General features: G+C 41.5%; 1 protein-coding gene across 1 annotated transcript in view; it reads left to right on the top strand.

Annotated features, from left to right (window-relative positions):
* The first annotated feature begins 5,202 nt into the window (after positions 1-5,202).
* anos1b (anosmin 1b) overlaps positions 5,203-21,500 on the top strand; it is a 38,812-nt gene continuing 22,514 nt past the window's right edge. Inside the window, exons 1-2 of the mRNA XM_070832612.1 lie at positions 5,203-5,469; positions 15,872-15,919. Coding sequence (XP_070688713.1) covers positions 5,293-5,469; positions 15,872-15,919 — 225 coding nt within the window. The 5' untranslated portion in view covers positions 5,203-5,292. The remainder of the gene's footprint in view (positions 5,470-15,871; positions 15,920-21,500) is intronic.

Raw genomic sequence — 21,500 nt, forward strand, 5'->3', positions numbered from 1 at the left:
CCCTCCAGCAGTGCTTATACAAATATGTATAATCAATCAATCAATGAATAAGTGAAATAAGATTTGAAAATACGTAAGTGAAAATCTAATAAGAATCTAAGACATAGAATAGCACAGCAGCTTGTAAATGTAAATGTAAACTGATTGTAAGCAGTAAATGAGTCAATAAAGTGAGTCGAATAATCTCTGTCTCCTTTTAGTCTGTGTTGAATAACTAAAACCACAGAACCCAATCGTTTACATGTCAACTTCCTCTTCATGACCCTCCTCAGCTGTTATGTCTCCATCTGAGCATTCAACTTCCTGCTCTACCGCCTGCCTCTGTTCTTCTTCATCCCCGGCAGCTCGATATCTGACTGTCCTTCAATAATTTTTAAACAAAATCCTTCCGGCTGCACTCAGTGCTTTGTTTCCTAAAGTATGGAAAATGGTTACAAAACCGGAAGAGGCAAGTCTTACTGTCATCAACAAAGGACCTGGCTTAAAATGTGTATTTTGAAAGGCTTAAACTTAACATATACATCTAATTTAATCTATTTAAGACTCACATGAATAAAAATAACAACATTTTTATGAAGAACAGAAACAATATATCTGTATAAATGTGATCATGTACCTCCCTTACTGCCACAAGATGTTTTTTTTTTTAATTCCCACCATTTTGAATAGACAAACGGTGTGCTCTGTTGCTTATACCCTAATGAGTGCTATATCATTAGAAAGCCGAGGATGTGTGCAGAATTGCCAGGTGTTAGGAAAACAGTACAAGTATGTATTTGTTCATTTACCTCCCTTATGTATTCTGTAAAAGTCTTGCGCTGTGCTTCAAGGGAACTTAAAATAGAATTTGCAGGGCAGTTGCTTTGCCGCATCCACATGATTTTAAGTTAAAGACTTTTGATCAACATGAGAGGACAGGCATGAAATTACCAGATCACATACGTCACACAGGAAGTAGTGAAAATGTAACTTTGGAAACAACATTGAAAACGACCACCACGATCCACTTAACTCTTACACTGTTTTTCAAACGCTAACCTCTAAAATAATTTTTGCCGTGTTTAAGTAAACTAACCAAAACAACTGATGTATACGGTCATAGTCCTTAGTCCGTAATTGCGATTGCTGTAATATGCCACATAGTGTCACTGTGGCTCCTCACAGAAACACTCTGCCTTCCTTGAGCTCTTGACAACACTTACTGAGCCAAGCATTCACAAGGAGCCGCTTATATGTCCCTGAAGCATGGCTTGAGAATCAGTTCTGTTGAAGACTTGAAAGGTGAGAGGAATGAGACGACTAGCAGATGAGCTGTGAGTCGCACCAGCTGCGGGGAATAATCTCTGACCACTTCAATAATCTCAAACGGGAATGATAACAACATGTACGAATTGTGACAGAAACGGTTAAATGGATTGGGATTCAGAAGATGACACAGTTTGGATTAGATCAGTGACATGTTAAATACATAAAGATTATGTTTGAAAATTGGAAACAGCCTTTCTGTTCTGTAGTTCATAGGGAGGGTTAATTCTGCTGGCTTTGGTTGTGATAAAATGTGTTTATGTGGTAGGTTGTGATGAAGGTCCAGAAGTCAGATGTCAAACAGACCGGCTCATTAAACATCATCATCAGAGGGCTGCACGGAGCGGTATAGCTTCCCTTATTAGCATGGATTATGAAACTCAATCTTCCTTGTGAACATTAAAGAAACAAATCCATTGCTGAAATAGAAATCAGTCCTTATGTCAGTCTAAGTGAATTAGACCAGACAGCACAACCCTGTCACCACCCACACAAACTGATTCACACAAGCCTGACAAAACAAGCTCCCTTACTGTGCTGTAGCCAGGTGTCTAGAAATATTTAGGTTAAGATCCCAGAGTAAATCAAGTTTAGATTGAAAGGCTGAAGTATTGACCGGTTTTAGCGTAAAATAATAGAAGAGAGATATTTTAGTGTTCACTCTCTGGTGGATTTCTACTGGCTGATTAAGAGCTGAGATTCTGCCATATTTCTTTTTTCCTTGTCTGCTTGTTTCTCTTTACTTCCTCTCTCCTTCTCAGTCTCTCTATCCCTCTTCATCTCTCTCTCTCTTTCCATGCAATTCGAAGACATTTGGCTTTAATCAACAAGCAGATCTGGACAGACGGTGAATACTTCTGTTACGTGTGTGTGTGTGTGAGTGTGTGAGTGTGTGTGTGTGTGTGTGTGTGTGTGTGTGTGTGTGTGTGTGTGTGTGTGTGTGACACTGTGTGATGTTTGAGTATGTGTTGGGGAGGGTCTTTGCTCCACTAATGGTTTACTCAGAAACCTGAGCAGGGTGTTTTATGATAATATGAAAATATTCTTTTGGTCATTTAGATAATGGGCAACTACTATGGGCAACTATGTGTGTGTGTGTGTATGAGTGAGAGAGGGGTGTGTGTGTTTGGTGTGTGTAAGAACTGATTTTATGCTTCCTGATTTATATATGGTCTCACAGCACATTACTTATTCACCTTTTGTCTCTCAGTTTAACTCTGCACATGTGTCTCTGTTGTAGAAGGACGTACTGTTGCAGTTTTCATCAGGTCATAATGAAGTTTGAGTCCCGTCTGGATCAGTGGTTCCCAAAATGGGAGCAGGGACCCTCCAAAGGATCCCAGGATGAATCTGAAATCAACATATCAATCAATCAACATATTGCAAAGGTGAGCATTTCTGTTTGTGTGTATTTGTTCAGACTGCTCAAATTTTAGATTTTTTTCTTGTGAAATACTGAATGTTATTATTCCTATGGGCTGGTAAAAGTCATTCAAATAAAATAATGTGAGAGGAAATTTAATTGGTAAAAATGCTCAAAAGTTTTGTTCACCAAGCTTTTTGAAAATCTATTAATTGGTGTCGTCATTTTTCAACCAAAAATGCCAAATATTTGCTGTTTCAGGTTTCTCACATGTAAGTATTTGATGTATTTCTTTCTAGACTACGTATCACTGGGTTTTTGACCGTTTAAACGACAATAACCACAACTCACAGCCTGAGATATCTTGGATTTGAGGGTTAATCACTGGTCTGAACTATCACTAACCTGCAGTATGCAGCTCTTTCTATACGAGGACAGAATGAAAAGTCTGGTTTCCACTGCAGAGTCCTGCCAGTACTTCCTAAATATTTATACATCTCCATTTCCCCTAAATCAAAACGTAGGTGATTCTTTCTGCATCTCATTGCCAACAGAGATGACTCCTCCGCTGGGTTACAGTTTCACATAAACAAATAGGGCTTTCAACCATGTGTCCTAAACATCTTGACTTGGCCCTGGATCTGATAAGCTCCACTTGGCTCTGCAGTTGCTGTTGAAAAGTGGTGACTAACACACTGAATGGCTCTGTGACAGACACCTACCTCAGCACATTCTTCCGGTATCTTTCCCATTAATAAATGCTCTTTTATTAGTCTGCTCTAATAATTACCCTTGGAGAGGATTCCCAGACTAGAAAGAGAAGTTTGTTTTTCACAAAAGTAATAATAAAGTGTTAATAGGCCCGAAACAACAGCCTGCCATGCAAACCATTTGGCCATAAATGCTTCACTGCACTGTGTCTCAGCAGTTTGATCTTGTTTTTCCAGAACTTACTGACTCAATAGCTGCTATATTGATCTGTTTATTTGTGATGATGATGATGATGATGGTGATGGCAATGATGGAAATAAGAGTGTAATTATGATCATCATGTGGATGAAAAAGAGGAAGATTAAGATGATAACGGTGAATCAAGAGAAAATATATGACGATGAAGGCAGTGAGGATGAGTATGATGATGCTACGGTGATGAAGATTGTCCCTGAATGCAGCATTATGGTGATGGTGATGATGATGATGATGAGCACAGGTGAAGCGAAAGAAAACAAGGAAGATGGTGATTACAGCAAAGAGCTGATTTAAATTCAATGTTAGATGGAATGTTATGATAGTGATGATGATGATTTAGAAGATGATGATGATGATCCCGATCGTGGGGATCGTAATGAATGATAATGAAAAATGTATAAAGATAAAGGTGATACATAATGATGATGATGATGATGATGATGATGATGCAGGTAAAGCTGAGGAGGTGAGGATGAAGATAATGATTCTAGTATAGTGGTGAAGATTATGCAGGGAAGCACGATGCCGATGATGGTGGTGGTGATGATGATGATGATGATGATGACGATGACGACGATGACAGTTTTGGAGTTGAGTGTGGCGCCGACAACAGTGATGACACTGATGATGATGAAGATGGATATGAATAACAGGCCTTTTTCACAGCGGACAGTTTGACTTAAAAGCACACGTGTTACTGATGATGCCCCAGGAAGTCATGACAGTGTGGCACTGAGCCAGCATGAACAACAACAGGACTCTGAAGCAGCTAAATGGAACTCAGCCAACATTCATTTCGTTATTTTCACCATGGATGACACACAAAACAAGATCTATATCCTCTCGCTCCAGGGTGCTGATCTGCAGCTGAACTCTTAGAGCAGAGTGACATTTACTAAATAAACCATCACATCACTTTTGTAACCTAATTTGAATATTTTGGGATATAACGTAGATGCTCTTAGTTAAAAAGGCCTGCTGCATAACCACCTGTGTTGTTGATGATGATGATGATGATGATGATGATGATGATGATGATGATGATGATGATGAAGGTGACAGTGGTGGGTCATGATGATGGTGCTGAAGATGAAGAAACCAGTCACACAGGCAGTTTGAGTGATGAAGAGGATGATACCACGTGGAAGTTGATGATGAAGATGGTGGCGGAGTGCTGCAGTGATGCAATAGAAGATAAACGTGAATATGATGATGATGATGATGATGACGATGACTATGAAATACACTAAAGTGATGATGGTGGTTATCAGGATGATGAGGATAACGGTGGTCGCTGCACGTGCTCAGGTGATGGGAATGAGTTTCTGATGATGATGATGATGATGACGACGACGATGATGATGGGTAGAGTATTAGGAGGAAGAAGTGAAAAAAATCGCAGAGGGGATGAGGAGGATGACGAGGATAATGAGGATGAAGAGCGTTTAAACTCGTGTCGGTGGTGGGAGTGTCCGCGAGGAGGGTAGAGCCGCTCCGCTCCGCTCCGTGCCCGCGCGCGCACAGGAGCGTGTTTTCATTCTGAACTTCAAGGGTCGCGAGAGCAGGACACGAGGAAGAGGAGTCTGCCGTCTAATTTGTGCTTCCATTTACTTCTCGTCCTTGATTTTTTTATTTTTTTTCCTCCTCCCGGTGTGATGGCAGTTTGTCGGGCCGGTTTGGTGCTCCTGTGCGCGGTGCTGGCGGCGACTGGCGCCCGCAGGAGTTCACCGGAGCAGGAAGATGTTCAGGAGAAAATGAGCAGCGCCAGATGCACGTCCAGGTGCCTCACTCTGCACATGACTCAACTAACCGCCGCCTTCAGACACCTCCAGGTACCTCCAACCACTTTGTCCTTTTACTTAAGAGTGTTAACCGAGCCTGAGGTCAAATGTGACCTCCAGGCAGCCACCAGTGTATACACAATAAATTAGAAGTCATGAAATAAAAAGAGTGTGCTGTGATTGTGGATTTTTATACTATTTGCCTCTTAAAATCCTGTCTAATGACATCACTTTGATACTTAATATGACTTTCATTAAAACATTAATCTGGCCATCAAACTTGAGCGATCTGTGGTGCACAGATTTACACTGTTCCATCCTAAACTCTTGCTTTAGAAAAATAGAGGTATCTTCTGTATTTTTACGGACTGTGTCTTTGTATATGTAAATGCAACTCTGTCAGCCTTGATCTATGTAGTTCAGTGGAATCAGTAGAGATTTTGTCTGCGGCATCAAATAGACACTTGACTACAGCCTCATTTTGCTCGATGGTATTTTAATATCTTACCTTTTATATCGCTGTTTTTAGATTTGGTTTCGTATTCATAGCAGTTCATCGCCCACAAAAAATATTCCACAGGATGATATTTAAAAGTGAAGTTAACAGCAATTATGATAGAGACGAGCATCTGGAATCAATAAGGTGCTTTCAATAGTCAAATTGGTAAATAAAACAGGGGGATTGAAGTTGAAACACTGCTTTCTCATAATACACTGCCGTAATGATCTCTCAGTGAATTTTGCGCAACTGGCTGAGTCTGCTCTCAATTACAGATGCAACCACAAACATTAACATCAACTTTAAATTGCACCATTAAAGCTTGTTGAATTGAAACATCAAGAAACAGCTCTTGTTGTCTGGTCTGATTTGAGGAAAGAGATATAGCAGCAGATATACCTTCTCCCCTGACCATGCTTCTTCATAGGTGTGTCACTTTGTTCCCTCACTCTTGGCATGGACTGTTGTCTGCTGAAGAAATACAGCATGTGGTCATCACACTTGTGTAATTATCATCCAAATCTCTAAATAAAGCTTGCCATTCTTTCCTTTTTATGGTCTTTACAGGAACAATGGCCACTCATAGCCGTGTTGTGCAGTGATTTTAGATCAGCTAAGAGGTGTTGTAATGCACGAGAGAAGGAAAGCACAGTGGAGCACTTAGCGCCTAAATTATTAATCAGAGGAAACTGATTTATCTCACCTAAATAAGTGGCTTGTTTCCAACGTGGTTAATGGGGTGTTTTGGACAAATGTTTTGATGTTGCTCAAATTGAAGTTACCCCGTGTCACTGCTCAGAGGGCCAAAGGTACCCTGAAAGAATTTAGGTTACCGGTTTATAATAGTTGACAAAATTACTCATCTCAGTGAAATCACTGGCCCATGCTCTGTGGCCTTTGTAGTGAGGAATGTGAGATTAACGGGGACATTAGGACGTTACCAAGTTCGAAAAGCCACTTATCGTTAACGGCTTCAACATGTGCATGCTGTGTAGTGGGTGGGAAAGTCATTAACCACGGAGTTTAGCCCCAGTGGCTCTGAGGTGTGTAGAAGAAAGTGTGTGTATTTATGTGTGAGTGTGTGTGTGGGTGTGGGTTTGCATATGTTCATGTATAAAACAAAGGTTTGGTCTGGTCCTCGTCCATCCAGGATAGAGTCCCGGCACCTGTGCGTTGGGTAATGAGGGTGGCCCCTGGATGACTCTTCAGCTCTAGAGTGTGTGTGTGTGTGTGTGTGTGTGTGTGTGTGTGGTGGGGTTTCTGGAATGGAGGTGTGAGAAAGGGAACATTTGGTTTAAACTTTATGAAGTGGAGTGCAGTAGTCAGATGTTGAGCATCAAACAGCAGCGATGGAAATGAGACCAGCGGGCTGGGAGGTAGCAAACAGGCCAGACGTTCCTTTTCTACTTGGGTTTCATTTTTGAAAGTGAACAAAAGGCTGCATTCCTTTCTCATACAACTCTTTAATTCCTTGAGTGAGTTTGCTTTCTGTCATACTCTTGGCATCGGTTGACATCCATGCTGTGATTAGACTCCCAGCACTCTGCATGCTGATATCTTCAAACAGACAAACTTACCTTTAGAGAAAGTTTCACAGAAACTGGAAAGGACGAAGCACATTCAGTCGTCCCACTATGGTTGGTTTCATTCAGACAATTCCCCTCCTGCAATATAAATCAGATTTAGAATGATTTCTTTTCATCATACTGAAATTAGTGTTGTCTAGTGGATTAGTAGAAAAATTAATTGGCAACTATTTTGATTGTTATTTTAAAGTAATCTTGAGGTCTTCCATTATTCTGTTTTATATCACTGTGAAGTGAAAGAAAACACAATATTCTTGGTTTTTGTAGTATTGGTTAGACAAAACACAACGTTTGATAACATCTTGGGAAAGCTGTGGCTGGAATTTTTTTATTACCTTCTGACATTTTGTAGACTAAATGACTGAGTGATGATTGTTAGTTGCTGCACTAATTGAGATATGTATGGGAGGCAGCACTGACGTTATTATTGATTAGCGGGACAGTGACAAACAGCAAAGGACGGTGTTGACGTGAACCAGAAGAACATTTTAGGACACAAATGGGCACTGAAAACTTTGTGCCTTATACCAAATTAAAAAGAGCCTCTTAACTTTGAGCGAACAAGGAAACAAGTTTCCCTTCAGCCACATCCTGGGGAACAGCATCGCTCCCCGGACCTATTATAGGACAGTGTAGCAGAACACAGAGTGATTAACGGGCTGGGAGCGACTGTGTGTTACAGCGTTCATTCATTTAAAGAACATAACACTTAAAACAAAAAAAAAACCCTTTTGATAACAGCTTCAGGAACTATAACATCAGCGAGGGCAAATAGAGCTTTACTCATCCTGCTCTGTCACCACACTCAGACACGAACACACACACAGTGCTTCCTCTGGCTTCATGTGGGTGAACCCTGTGTTTTTGGCTCTTTCTCTCTCAGTGTGTGTGTGGCTAGTGTGTAGCCACTAGAATGTGAGTCACCAGTTTTCTATTTACACCTCTCTTTCTGCCGCTTCTCTGGGTTTTCCACTACTTTCCCCTCGTATGGTGTAATAGTGTAATTATAGCTCTTTTGTGTGTGTGTGTGTGTGTGTGTGTGTGTGTGTGTGCACGCACATGAGCATATATGTGCTGGTGTGTTGTCATCTTCTGAAATTCCTCCTTGGTGTAAACCCCTAAAAATAAGACAAAAAAAAAAAGCTGCAGCCTCGCCTCGAGAGCTGGACCTTTTTGCACGTACGTAGTAGATCAGATTAGACTGTGTGTCTTAAACACTCACAGGTCTGTGGTGCTGATGAGCGGATGGTTAGCGGTTCGAGCGAGGGCTGAGGGCCAGTGCGAGGCTGAATGAGCTGCCTGTGCATTCATGTTTATGTGTTTGTGCGCGTGTGTGTGTGTGTGTGTGTGTGTGTGTGTCCCTGCTGCTCTGTGGTAGGTAAGTCTAATCAGCCCAGAGGTCGGTCAGCCAACCAGTCACGCTCTGAAAAAGACCAGAGACAACAGTCAGGTCAGGTTGCATAGAGACAGACGGGGAGATAAAGGCAGGTAGACCGACCCGGTCGAGCATGAAGACAGGCAGGAGAGATGGAAAAGACGGGCGAGCAGGTAGACGCACAGACAGGTGTGACCAACATACATGAAGACAGACAGACAGCCTGACGAACTGATACACAGGCTAAAAAGTGGACTGACGTGCAGGCAGACAGGAAAGCAGAGAGACAGGCAGGAGACAAAGGCTTGTTTGATTCACCTCTGATAAATCCTCTACCTCTTTCTGCGGCTTTGTGACTGCCCTGTCATTTGATCAGTTGAACCAGGGATAGATGGTGATAAAATTGTGGCGGCGTAGGAGTGACTCTCACCTGAAACCAGGACGAGAAATTCCAAGACACTAAATCACCGCTGGAATGGCAAAGCATTGACCGGCGTGACTTTGTTCTCTCGGCTACATAAAGAGAGACAGATAGCAAGACTTTTACCACATCAACACCATGACGGCATCTTATATCTGATACTTGAACAATCCTCCTCTGCACCCTGAATATGACGCTGCCGCCAGCAGTTGGCTGATTTAACAAGGGGTAACAGCTCGCCTGCCTCTGACCAAAGCCAACAGAATCCACCTAAAAGCACCACTAAAGCTCACTAAGTAACATGTTGAATCTCATTTGTTTCATCCTGACAAAAAACAAAGATGAAATATGGCACAGTTTTACAAGGAGGTATGTGTTGGGCCATTACTTGATTAGGGACAGCAACTTCCTGGAATCTCCACGGGTTGCCAAGCAACTGGTTTTCAGCTTTTTACAGCTTTTGTGCTAAGCTAAACTAGCTAGCTGCTGGCGGTAGCTTCACATTTCGCACACAGATATGTGAGTGGTATCAATATTTTCATCATGTCAGTAAGAAAGGCGGTAAGCTTGTTTTTCCAAAATGGTGAACTTTTCCTTTCATTTTTTGATCACTCAGAGTGTTTCTTTACCGATTTTCATCATCGCTGCTGCTGGAGCTGGACCGAAACAGATACACACAAGCCGACGTAATAGTCGGATGAGGCAAGGTTTAGGGCCGTATAACAACCACTTTGTTGTGACGCTTGTTGTTTACAGGATGTGGGGCACCACAAACACTAACGTTGACACACGTGCACGGAAACACACAACCGGGCACAAACACATAGACTAATTAGGGGCTTCTGTCGGGAATGTTCAGCCCTCAACATGAGCTTTTTTGGAAGAACTGCTCTGTTGAGTGGAAGTTAGTCATGATACACTCACCACACACACTCACACAAACAGTAGGTATACACACACACACACACACAAACACGCACACAAACACACACTGGTCATCTGGGTGTGATTAGCAGAGTTAATGCCTCGTGTTAAATAGACTTTCTACTGCGCTTCACCGCAAACACTGACCACAACACACACACACTCTCTCCTGTCTCTCTGTCACACACACACACACACACACTTACTTTTTATCGCTGCATCTGGCAGAAGTGTGATTTATATCTCACTCTCTTTCAAACACTTAAGGGTGTGTGCAGCTGTGCGCGTGCATGTGGACCGTGCACATGTTTCTGTGAGTGTCTGCGTGTGTGTTTGTGTCCCTGACTCTTTCCTGCTGTTGCATCCAGTAATATCAGGTTATTATTCTTCAGCAATGATTACTGTGGACTCAGCAGTCATCAGAGCCATGTGGAAATCCTTCAGTGCAAGTGTTTCTCACTCCGTGGGTCAGTTCTGTTTCTGACGGGTCTCTCGTGCCTCAAGCAAATTTCTCTTGTGGATCCCAGGATAGAAAGAAGTTCAAGACCCTGTGTTGGTGTGAAATCCAGGCATGTGGAAATCCATCATTAAAATGAAGTGGGATTTTTGTATGGTTTTTTTTTGTGCTAAGTCATACATCATGAGCTGGGTTGAAGCGAAATTTTCCTCATATTTCTCGTGCAAGGCATCTTGTGAGGAAGAATCAAAAAATGCACAAAAGCCTTTGGTCCAAAAAGTTTTGTAGGTAGGTAGTTTTGTGGTTTAAATGTAAATGTGTCACCACATACGGCTTCATCCATAATCAAAACTATAGAAATTTAAAAATGTTCTTCCACTGTGGATGAAAATGCACTGCTGGCTTCACATTAATAAAATAACTCCAGCCAGACAAACAGCAGTCACCAAAATTTATTGCGTCCTGTTTCACAACTAGTATCCACCACTCCTTGCCAGTCTCCTCCCTGCTCTTATTAACTAACATTTATTTCCATCTTTCACCTTCTTTTGTCTGTCCCCCTCTGCTCTTTTCAACTTCCTCCCTCCCTCCCATTTCCTCTCAGTCTCCCACATCCAACTTCTTTTCTCTTCTTCCAGCCACTTTCGTCCAATTCTCCCTTTCTTCCCCCGACTTTTTCAACATGTGCAGCTGTTTTGCCGCAGACAGAAACACACACACACTCTGAGACCCTACAAAACCCTACTTTGACCACCGTTTAATAGCCATACGGCACACAGGCCCATCTAAACTGGCCTGATTGGCTCTGACAGCAAATATGTCCCATGAAATTGACTTGGGATGAGTGTGTGGACGTGTACAACCACGTGTGTTTGCATTAATGTGTGTGTTGCGGAGGGGGCTGAGGAGTAGTGACAGAAATCGGGGGATGTTATGGTGAGGAAGACAAAAAAAAAAGACAGAGAGCGTGAAAAAGATTAAGAGACTGGATGAAGATGTGAGGCCAGCAGGGGGGAAAGCAGCTTTATCTCCTCAGTGAAAATCTGGAGATGTTTAACTGGCCTCTACACTGTCCTCAGTTCTTTGAATGGAGCATCTACAGTATATCATCACCATCGTTTTTAAAATCCTTATAAGAGTTGGCAGCAATGTGGAGAGACTGAGAGGAAGAGGGTACAAATGGAAGACAGGAAGAATGACCAAAGGAGGCTAATCTGGATAAGTAGAAGCAGGAAGAGGAAGAGTTTAGTGGGTGTGTGTCTGTGTTTTGTACTCGGATCCTCTTCCAATCCTTTGTATCTGTGTTTCCTCTCCACCTAGAAAGGCAGTGGTGGCTGGTCGAATTAACCAAATGTTCAACCCACCTTGATTAAGCTTCTCGGAACAGAGCAATATTGCCAGAGTCAAAAATCGCAACATTTTGACTGGATACCTTTGATACTGGATATTTGCAATTGGCAATGCAATGATATTTTGTGGAGTTCAAGAAATAATTAGAGCTGTCACGTGAATTTGATTGTGACTAATGTGGATATGATTAAGATTCAAAACCATTTGGTGTCATATCACTCAGCCAGAACAGTATGATGAAGCTATCATAAAGCAAAGATGAACAAACTTAAGATATCCATGTTGTATTTTTGGTACAATGCCCTCAATTCAGTTGAAAGAATTCCTTAATTCCACAGCAGTGTATAAAGTCGAAACGCCACTCCCCTTTTTTCTATTTTCATCATTTTGTTCCACTGTTCTGCAGTCATTAAGGGACCAAATATTTTCAAAGAGGCAGAGACATTATTCTCTACTTAATGCAACCCAAATAGACCAGATTGCAATGCAGCTGTGAGACTCTTTCATCCATGTACAGTACTTGACATTATTGGTCTCTCACCCTACGTATAAAAACCAGCCAGTCCAGGAACTTTCATTTGGCAACTTTAGAAAGACATTCTGGGAAATTCAGGGAATTTTTAACAGGCCAAAGTAGTAAAAGTATATTTATATCACCTCATCACAACAAAACTCCTGGAATTCACTAAACATAATAAACTGATGCTGAAAGACTATCTGAGGGTGGAATTTGTTTCACTGCTGCACGCCAGGGTAACAATTCTGCACCACTGAAGCAACTTGTAGGTACCCCGTGGAGGGTTTGACCACTAACAGCAACGTTTGTATGAGTTCATCCCTGTTTTGTTTTCACATTATTCCACTGACTGACCGGTGGTGGTTATAACCAACAAAAACAGCAATGTTGCAACACAGGCAGTGAAGATGAAGACCATTAGCATGCAAACATGGACGTAAATGATGCAAGTTTCAAAATGTTAACAAACATCAAATCTGGAAATGTTTTATGAAAACAGAAACACATTCAACTGTTGTTAGACCTCAAGGATACACACAATGTGTTTTGGTGCGCAACACTGAATTTAAACACATAATGTTTGTTCACAAGAAAACTCCAACAATATCCAACAAAACATGTAACACTTAACATGTAGAGAACAAAAACCTTATTTAAACCTTATTATGTCGTGGACACGTGGCCTGTTTACATGACAAACATGTTTTCTGTTTTTGAATGTCTGTCTTTGGTTAAACTACCAGTTTTTCCAGAGTATAGAAGTGAAAATGTTGAAAATGCAGAGGGAGACTTAGTGTCTTTTTAACATTTCAAGCACAGATTAGTGAGGTTATTCACATTATTCATCCAACAGAGTCACTGGAAGGAGAGTGTGACTGCCTCTCGGCGACATCAGGTGCTTAGAAAAGTTCTAATGTTTGAGAGATTTAAGAACCTCCTCTGTTTGAATGAACTACGAAGCTACTATGTATCCACGGCAGCTTGAGCATTTATAATTTACAGTTAGTAGGACCTGGGCAACATTAGTTTTGCACAATCCGAAAATGCCTTGAAGACAGGAGGAAAGAGAGGAGGAAGGTGTCACCATGACACCCGTTCCCCTGTTTCTCCTCTCATCTATTCCTCTTTCCATTCATTTATCCCCACAGACAATCTATTCATCAGAGATTTAACCATTACTTTAATGCTCCACTGCTCTCTTCTCCTCTCTCTCATCCATCTCTATTGGAGGCTGGTTAAGCAATCGCCTCAGCATTATCCCTTTTAACAACTTGCCTAGCTTACTGTTAAGCCAAGGGTGTCCATCCCATCAATACTCATTTAGTCTTAAAGGCATACTAGCATGGGCCTGAAATACACTTGTTTTTCTCTCACGATTGCGTCCAACAATAATTTCAGACAGAATCTCTGTTCAAGCTACTCTGAGGTAATGTGTTGTGGCCTTTCGTCAGAACGTGATCCTGATTTCAGTTGCACTCCTCTCCTCTCTGAAAACTAACTACCTCTTCGCAGCTGCAGACAGCTGGACAGACAAGGCAATAGTAAGCAGCTGTAGCCGTGGACATGGACAGGGGTGAGAGAATGAGAGGAATGAGGCGAACAAAATTTGAAGAGAACTTGGAGCTCTGACCATTTTCACACATATGCTCAATGGACACTCTGCAGAAAGCAGGCGTGACTGATGGTTTGTAAGTTTTGGAAATTGACAAAAAAATTATGAGAGGCAGCCCTCCCCGTCTTACAGTCTGAGAGAAGCTTTTAACATTACTATCAGACCAGCACTTTTTTTAAAAGTATGTCACTGCCTTAATCTTTCCCTCATTTCAGTAACACTCCTTGGTTCTTCTGGTGACAGTAAATTATTTTTGCTGCTGCATGTGACATCTCTACAGGGCTTATGAGGGAATTAAGCCCCCATCTTCATACATCAACGTCCAATTTAGCCTCTTTAGCAGCTACCAAAGTAGTCAATATGCATCTGTTTTGAATGTTAAGAGTGAACAAGTCAATTCAGCATCATCTGTAGCGTGAAAGCGCTTAACAGCTAATCTATAACCCTTAACCTTTGCACTGTTACCCCAACTCTAACCCTGTAACCCTCATTATAACAGAGGCACAAAGGCTACTTAAAAGAGCAGAAGCCCTGAAAAGTGTGTGTGTGTGTGTGTGTGTGTGCACGTGTGTGTGTGTGTGTGTGTGTGTGAGACAGAGATGAGCTTGGTGTTTAGCCTGGTTCAGGCTAAATACAGCACACACAGGAGAGGGTTTGCGAGTTGTTAAGAAGGCTTATTCCACACACACACACACACACACACACACACACACACACACACACACACACACACACACTAGAGGCTCATATACTCCCTGGATGCACACACACCAGTATTCTAATAGCTGTTTTGATGTTGGATGATGCCATCATGATTGTGCTGATGATGACAAAGCATTTCAGAGGGAAGAGCAGCAGTTTTGCCACACTGACTGACTATCTTAACAATGCACACTAAAAACACCTGGGAGGGTTTTCAGTCTGCATTTGAATGACAGTGAATTACATTTTTTATTTTATAGAATAAACATCCTTTTGGATTCATCAAATATAATCATTAGATCAACTGATAATGTAAATAATCACAAGGTGCTCACTAACGGGAGGTGTGAACTTAATATAGAAGCTGCCAGTTATTTCGACCATGATATTATAACAAGGTGTCGGAATTTCACACTAATGACAAAAAAGTCATGTAGCTCAGGTTTCAAGGGCCTCTTTGTGTCACAGATATGATCTCAAAACACCTTGCAGGCTTGTCATGGATTCAATATAAACTATGGATGAGTTTTATTTGGATGGAAGACAAAATTTGAAAAGTCGTTTTGGTTTGGTTAATCTGTATTTCTGTCGCTGTGGTCATCAGATGACGTCTCCCTCTGTCACAGCGGTTATTGCAGCCATGTTTACTGGTGGTCTTGACTCACTTAACAGTAACTGTGCACGCACACAGGCACCGACACACACACTTGCATCTCACCAAGTGACGTGGCTTCTGTCTGGTTCGGCAACCACAAACACACACTGTGTTAGTCATTTTGCACCCAAGGATAATTATGTAAATAAGAGAAAGCTTGAGTGTGTCTGTATGTCAGGTTTACTCTGGTTATGCAATTTGGTCAGTGACCTTTTATTAACAATATTTTGCTTTCCAGCTCCTTGTATGTAAGACAGCAGTCTCACACGAATGAGTCAAGCACAGTATTTACTGGTGAAAGATGTACTTCTCTGTCTGTGTTTGTTTTAAACCTCGTCCTCTCTGTCTCTTCCAGAGTGACCAAGTTCTAGTTTGGTGTGAAAACCACAGACGCTGTGCACAGGTAAATAAACACACACACACAAACTTGTACTGATACTCTTCTAAAGACATTGACTTGCATACAATTCCCTCAAAGGTTTTCCAAATATTAATGACTTTGTGCCTTCCTAGCCCTACCCCTGTCTTTAAGCCAGTCATAACCCTGATCTCTACCCTAAAACCCAATTCCAGGAGTTCAACTCCTGCTAACTGTGACTGTCTTTTTTTCTGCACTATCAACTCATTCTGGTTAGTTGTGGTGGAACTTCGGGCCTTCCCAGTGCAGCTAATTGCTGGAAGTTGAAAAGAAGCGTTTGCAGCGCTGCCCAAAACAACAGTGGAATTAGTAGTGATTTCAAATTATTTCAAATCTGATAAAAGCAAATAAATCAAATTAGGAATTGGTCGAGCGCCTCTACCTGACTCAGTGTTTGAACAAAACTTTACTAAAACACTGCCAGACACTACAGCACACTGCCAGACAATAAGATGGTGCTGGCGGCAAAAACATAACACCCCCACAGTTATAGTATTTGTGCCAAATTTATTGTCTAAGTTTGGCTGAAAAAAAGTTAATTTTGCATCCTGCCAAAAGGCATCTTTTTTTTTTTACCACGGCCAAGAAAAATATGTTTTTCTGATTGGCTGGCACATAAAATTGTGAAACCCAAATCTGCAATCATGTTTTAATACAATTAATCATAGCAACAATAGTATTTCTGCTTTGTGCTACAATACTGATACTGATAACAAATTAAAAGTTGGATAATTATTTGAGCCCATCTTGTCTTGTAAGTGTAGTTATAAGTGTGATAACAAATAATGAGGTGTCCTGATCCTAAAATTTAATGAGCCCGACACAACAACAGGACAATGCAGAGCAGAGTGTCACTCTTCATCTCTGCCTCATGAGGCAAAGAGACAGAGAGAGAGAGAGTCTCTCTCTTGCTTACTCTCTCTATGGAATCTTTACACCCACCGCACGGCTCCTGTAATAGCAAAGGTTGTGTTTTCAGTTAAAATAACGTCCACCCCTATATCCCCATTATCCATCCACCCTGGAGCAAAAATTATCCCCTGTTTATTCACTTAACACTGCCTGCCAGGAGGCTTCACTGTGTGTGTGTGTGTGTGTGTGTGCTAATTCATTGTTTGATTCAAGAGGAGTTTCCATGCTGTGTATTTTTAGCTGCCAGCCTGTTCACTCTGCAGCAGCTCCAACTTGTTACCACTTTCTGGACATTACTGTGGGTGTTTTAGACCACTGGGCCCATCTCAGACACACACGGGACAGACGGAGAAGACAGAAACTGGGTCTCTTTATTTTGATGCCTTTAAATCAGAAAGGCTGAGAGACAAAAAAAACAACTAATTTCAGGAAAATGTTTTCAGTATTGGAAAAAAAGGTTTTTACTCTAATCTAATCTAATCACTAAACGGTGTATGTGATATTAAAAAAAAACAACCTTTATTGGCTAAATAATCATGCTGTGTAATCTGCAGCCAAAGAAGTGTCTGTAAAATGTCTGTCCACCATAACCTTTTACTTACTGACCTTAACATAGCCAATATTAATGACTTCTTGAAAGATTCTGTCTGGTTTCTTATTGATGTGTTTTCTGAACTCTCCGTTCAGGTTCAGACCTATTTAAAAGCTTCATCGCAGCTGAAAGCACACCTGAATCGTATTTTACCTCTTGCAACATTTCCAAGCTTTGCTACAAATCCACATGACAGACGGAAAAAGGAAAAGCAAGAAACAGGCGTCAGGGTGGGAGCTTTTTTTTCCGAATAGTGTGTATATCAGCAGTGTGTCTATGCTGAGGTCAGCCGAGGTTAATGTCAACAACAGCCAAGGACATGCCCTCCCCCCCAAACTCCCACCAAAAGACCGTTGCAGGGGATACCACACTAAGCGAAACATCAGACATCAACTTTCAGCAATACCTACCCCCCCCACTCGCCACCTTGAACAATAACACAAACACACACAGCTCCTTTGACCTGACCCAAACTTTTCTACATCTTTCCTTCCCTCTCTCCTCTCCTTTGTGTCTATTACTGATGGTTAGAGTTCAACACAGAGAATGAGAACGGAAAATATTATCTAGTTTAATACCATGTCTAAACTTTATTACCCTGGCATTGTGTCTTGCTGTTGTACATGTGTGAATACCAGTGTGGCACTATGCTGTAACCCACGTCCAACAACGGTCTCTGAAACTGGCCAGTGGGGGCTGACGCTGTGTAAACCACAATTTTCCCCTCAGACAGCCTGATACTGCACAGTGTCTCTTCTTGCTTGTTTGAATTGCAAAGTTATTAATTCTTACTGTTTTACAGTCTGTTGAAAGTGGCTACAGCCCAATTTGTACAAGTCACTGTGGCAGGCCAACAAAAATAAATTAGAACAGAAAAGCACATATCCCAGTCTGCAGCCATAATTGCCAAGATTAATCAAAATAATGAATTATACAGCGGAGGAAGTCCAATGCAGTTTAATGCTCCCAAGCTGTGTATATTTGTTAACAGAATATGCGGGAGATGTTTAGCTTGTTATTTTTTTATTGATTAGGCTCCTTGGGAGCGCTATACAATGAGCATAGTCCACTTTATTATTGTTTTATTAGGCTAACAAATACTCCCAGGTCTCTATTCTATTTTGTTCTATCCCAACAGCAGGTTATAATGAACCGCAGAGACACTTGGCTTAAGGGACGTCAGTCCAGACTGAAATACATCGACAACTATTGAAAAGATTGCCATTAAATTTATAACAGATATTCATGGTTCCCAGACAATGCATCTTAATGACTTTATTGACCGTCCTAGTTTTCCTCTAGCACCACCACGAGGTTGACTTCTGTGGTGTTGCGTAAAAATCTCAACACCTGTTGGATGGATTGACATGAAATTTGGCACACACATTGATGTTCCCCTCCGGATGAATTGTAAAACCTTTAGCAATGTCCTGACTTTTCATCAAGTGCCATCATCACGTCAAAACGTCAGTTTTTTGGTTTATTACTATTTGGTTTATTGGTCTATTGGTATCTGCAAAACTAACGACATTCACATCAGCCTTAGCTTTGCTTTGTTTTAAGTGTTAATTAGCAAATGTTACCATGGTAGCATGCGAACGTAAGATGGTTTTGCGTAACTGCTTAACATTAGCATTTCAATATCGTCATTCTGACCATGTTAGCATGGCTGATGTTAGCACTTAGCTCAAAGCGCCACTATGCCTAAGTACAGCCTTATGAAGTTTTTAGTATTAAATGTTGTCTGTTTGCAAGCCGCTAGGAAAGAACTTATATAAAATACAACTTAAGACTGGCTTAATTTACAGGCACCATTAGTTAGGACCAAAACATTGTTAGGGTGCAACATCCAGCCCTAATCTGGACCATATTCTCCGAAGAGCGAAAAAGGGAAAGGCAGAGGGGAGGAAGTAGTGGGTCCACTAGTCCTTAGCTGTTGATCTGTTGGAGGAAAACCACTCTTCTACACAGTTTGATTTTCAGACTTTTTCTCTGGGGAGCTACATTTTTCTTATGTTTATAAACCCAATTTTAGGGCCATTAGTAAGGCAAATCTAACAAAATGTGACTTGGTCTCAACCTACATTCCACTGCAGGATCTCATAAAGCCTTTTGGCAGTGTAACATACTCAATAACTTTTGACAGAGATTTTTACAGAATAATTTGGGGACTGGTATTACTTTTCCCTCCGAGACTTGGAGCAGCGCTGAGCTACGTTGTTCTCACTGAGTTTTAACATGTGTTACACATAGTCAGTCTATTGGATAGACTGTGTGGGAGTGTGACTGTGAGTGGATATCCACTCAGTCACACTCCCGCACTCACAAAATGGTGCAGGATCAATTCAATTTCCCAAATAGCACAACGCACAAGAGTTTAAAAATGCAAGGTATTTGAATTATATATTTTTTTTTAGAAATGATCTTTGGGCTCAGAGTCCCAGGAGCAACTGTTTAACAAAAGAGGGAAGGGAAAAGAGGGATAAAGGAAAGAGGGAAGAAAGAAATGAGAAAAGTAAGCATTGTCTCGTCGACTGTGGTGCTTTATCTGTTCCTTTGTTACATCAGGGCCTGGGGTTCTTCTATTAAAGACACACTAATACACGCACACACACACACACACACACACACACACACACACACACACACACACACACACACACACACACACACACACACACATATCAGGCAGATGTTGTCCTGACACATATGGTTTGTGTCACATCATCAGTGGACTCTTTTTCACTCATGGAAACACACATGGGAGTTCACTAAAACTGAACTACAGCCCTCACTCAATTCCTCCATCTGTCCGTCTCCTCCTTCTTTTATCTCTTTCCTCCCCTCACACAAACTCACAGATCACACACACACTTTGCGGAGCAGACGTGGTAATGTGTACCAGGTGTGTGAGGCAGCGGGATGTCCACTAACAAACAGGTCTGATGCAGAACAAAGAAGCCGAGCGATCAAGTCACTGTTACTCTTCCTCCTATCATCCTCTCTTCCTCATTCATTCATCCTAACTTGTTGTTAAGAGGTTCAAATTACTTGTAATACCAGCTGGAATAGTTGTGTGTATTTAGGCTTTGGTCAAGGAGGGAGAGTGGGTTGTTCACTAATTGCAGGGTTCGATCCCTGGCTCCTCCTGTCCACATGTTGAAGTGTCGTTGAGCAAGACACCTAACCCCAAGTTGCTCCCGATGGGCACACACGCCTTTCATGGCCATTGTGTGAGTGTGTGTGTCTGTCTGAATGAATTTTTTTCTGTTTGGGTAGAAAAGCCCATTACTATTTTCCTATTTTAACCTTTGCTTGGTAGATTTTCTGTACCTTGTTTTGGGTCAACCCTCTTTAAACTGACAGGATCCACTTCACTATTCAATGTAAGAATCTGCCATGCATGAAACAATACTACTGTCTTATCCATGCAACTTATAAGAGGTTGTTTGGTTCCTGTATAACGAACACAGGAATAATTCTTCTACCTCACCCCCTCAATCCTCCTTATGAAACAAAAAAAAGTTACTTTTTTTACACAAATTTCTTCATTCATCATTTTTCCGTCACTTATATGGGTTGTGGCGACTAAACAGAGTGGGGGAAGGTAGGATATGTAGTCCTTCCATCGTCTTCTTGGTTTATATCCACAGGGAGATGTCCAGGTGGTGTCTCTAAGTGTGAGGATGGACAAGCTGTAAAAAAAAATATATTTTCAGATGCTTGTATCTAGAATCTCATTCTTTCTATCTCACATGGATGGGTAGACTGGGAGCTTTGTCTTCATGCTCAGTTCCACCGTCACAACACCTCAATGCAACATCTACTCTACTGCCGTGTGCACCAGTCCACCATTGAACACACGCTTCACCATAGTCTCACTCGTGAACAAGATCCCAAGATACCCGAAGATATCTTTAGTTGTTGCAGCAGTTCGTTCTCATGTCATTGGGAGCTTGAGCAGTCAGGCAGCCATCCCCGTGTGCCCGTCTGAGGCCCCTTTCCTTCTCTCCTCCCTAGAGTTTAAAGTATCTCTGTCATTATCACTCCATTTAGGCAACC

Source organism: Pempheris klunzingeri, chromosome 6 (assembly GCF_042242105.1).
Source record: "Pempheris klunzingeri isolate RE-2024b chromosome 6, fPemKlu1.hap1, whole genome shotgun sequence".
NCBI lineage: Eukaryota > Metazoa > Chordata > Actinopteri > Acropomatiformes > Pempheridae > Pempheris > Pempheris klunzingeri.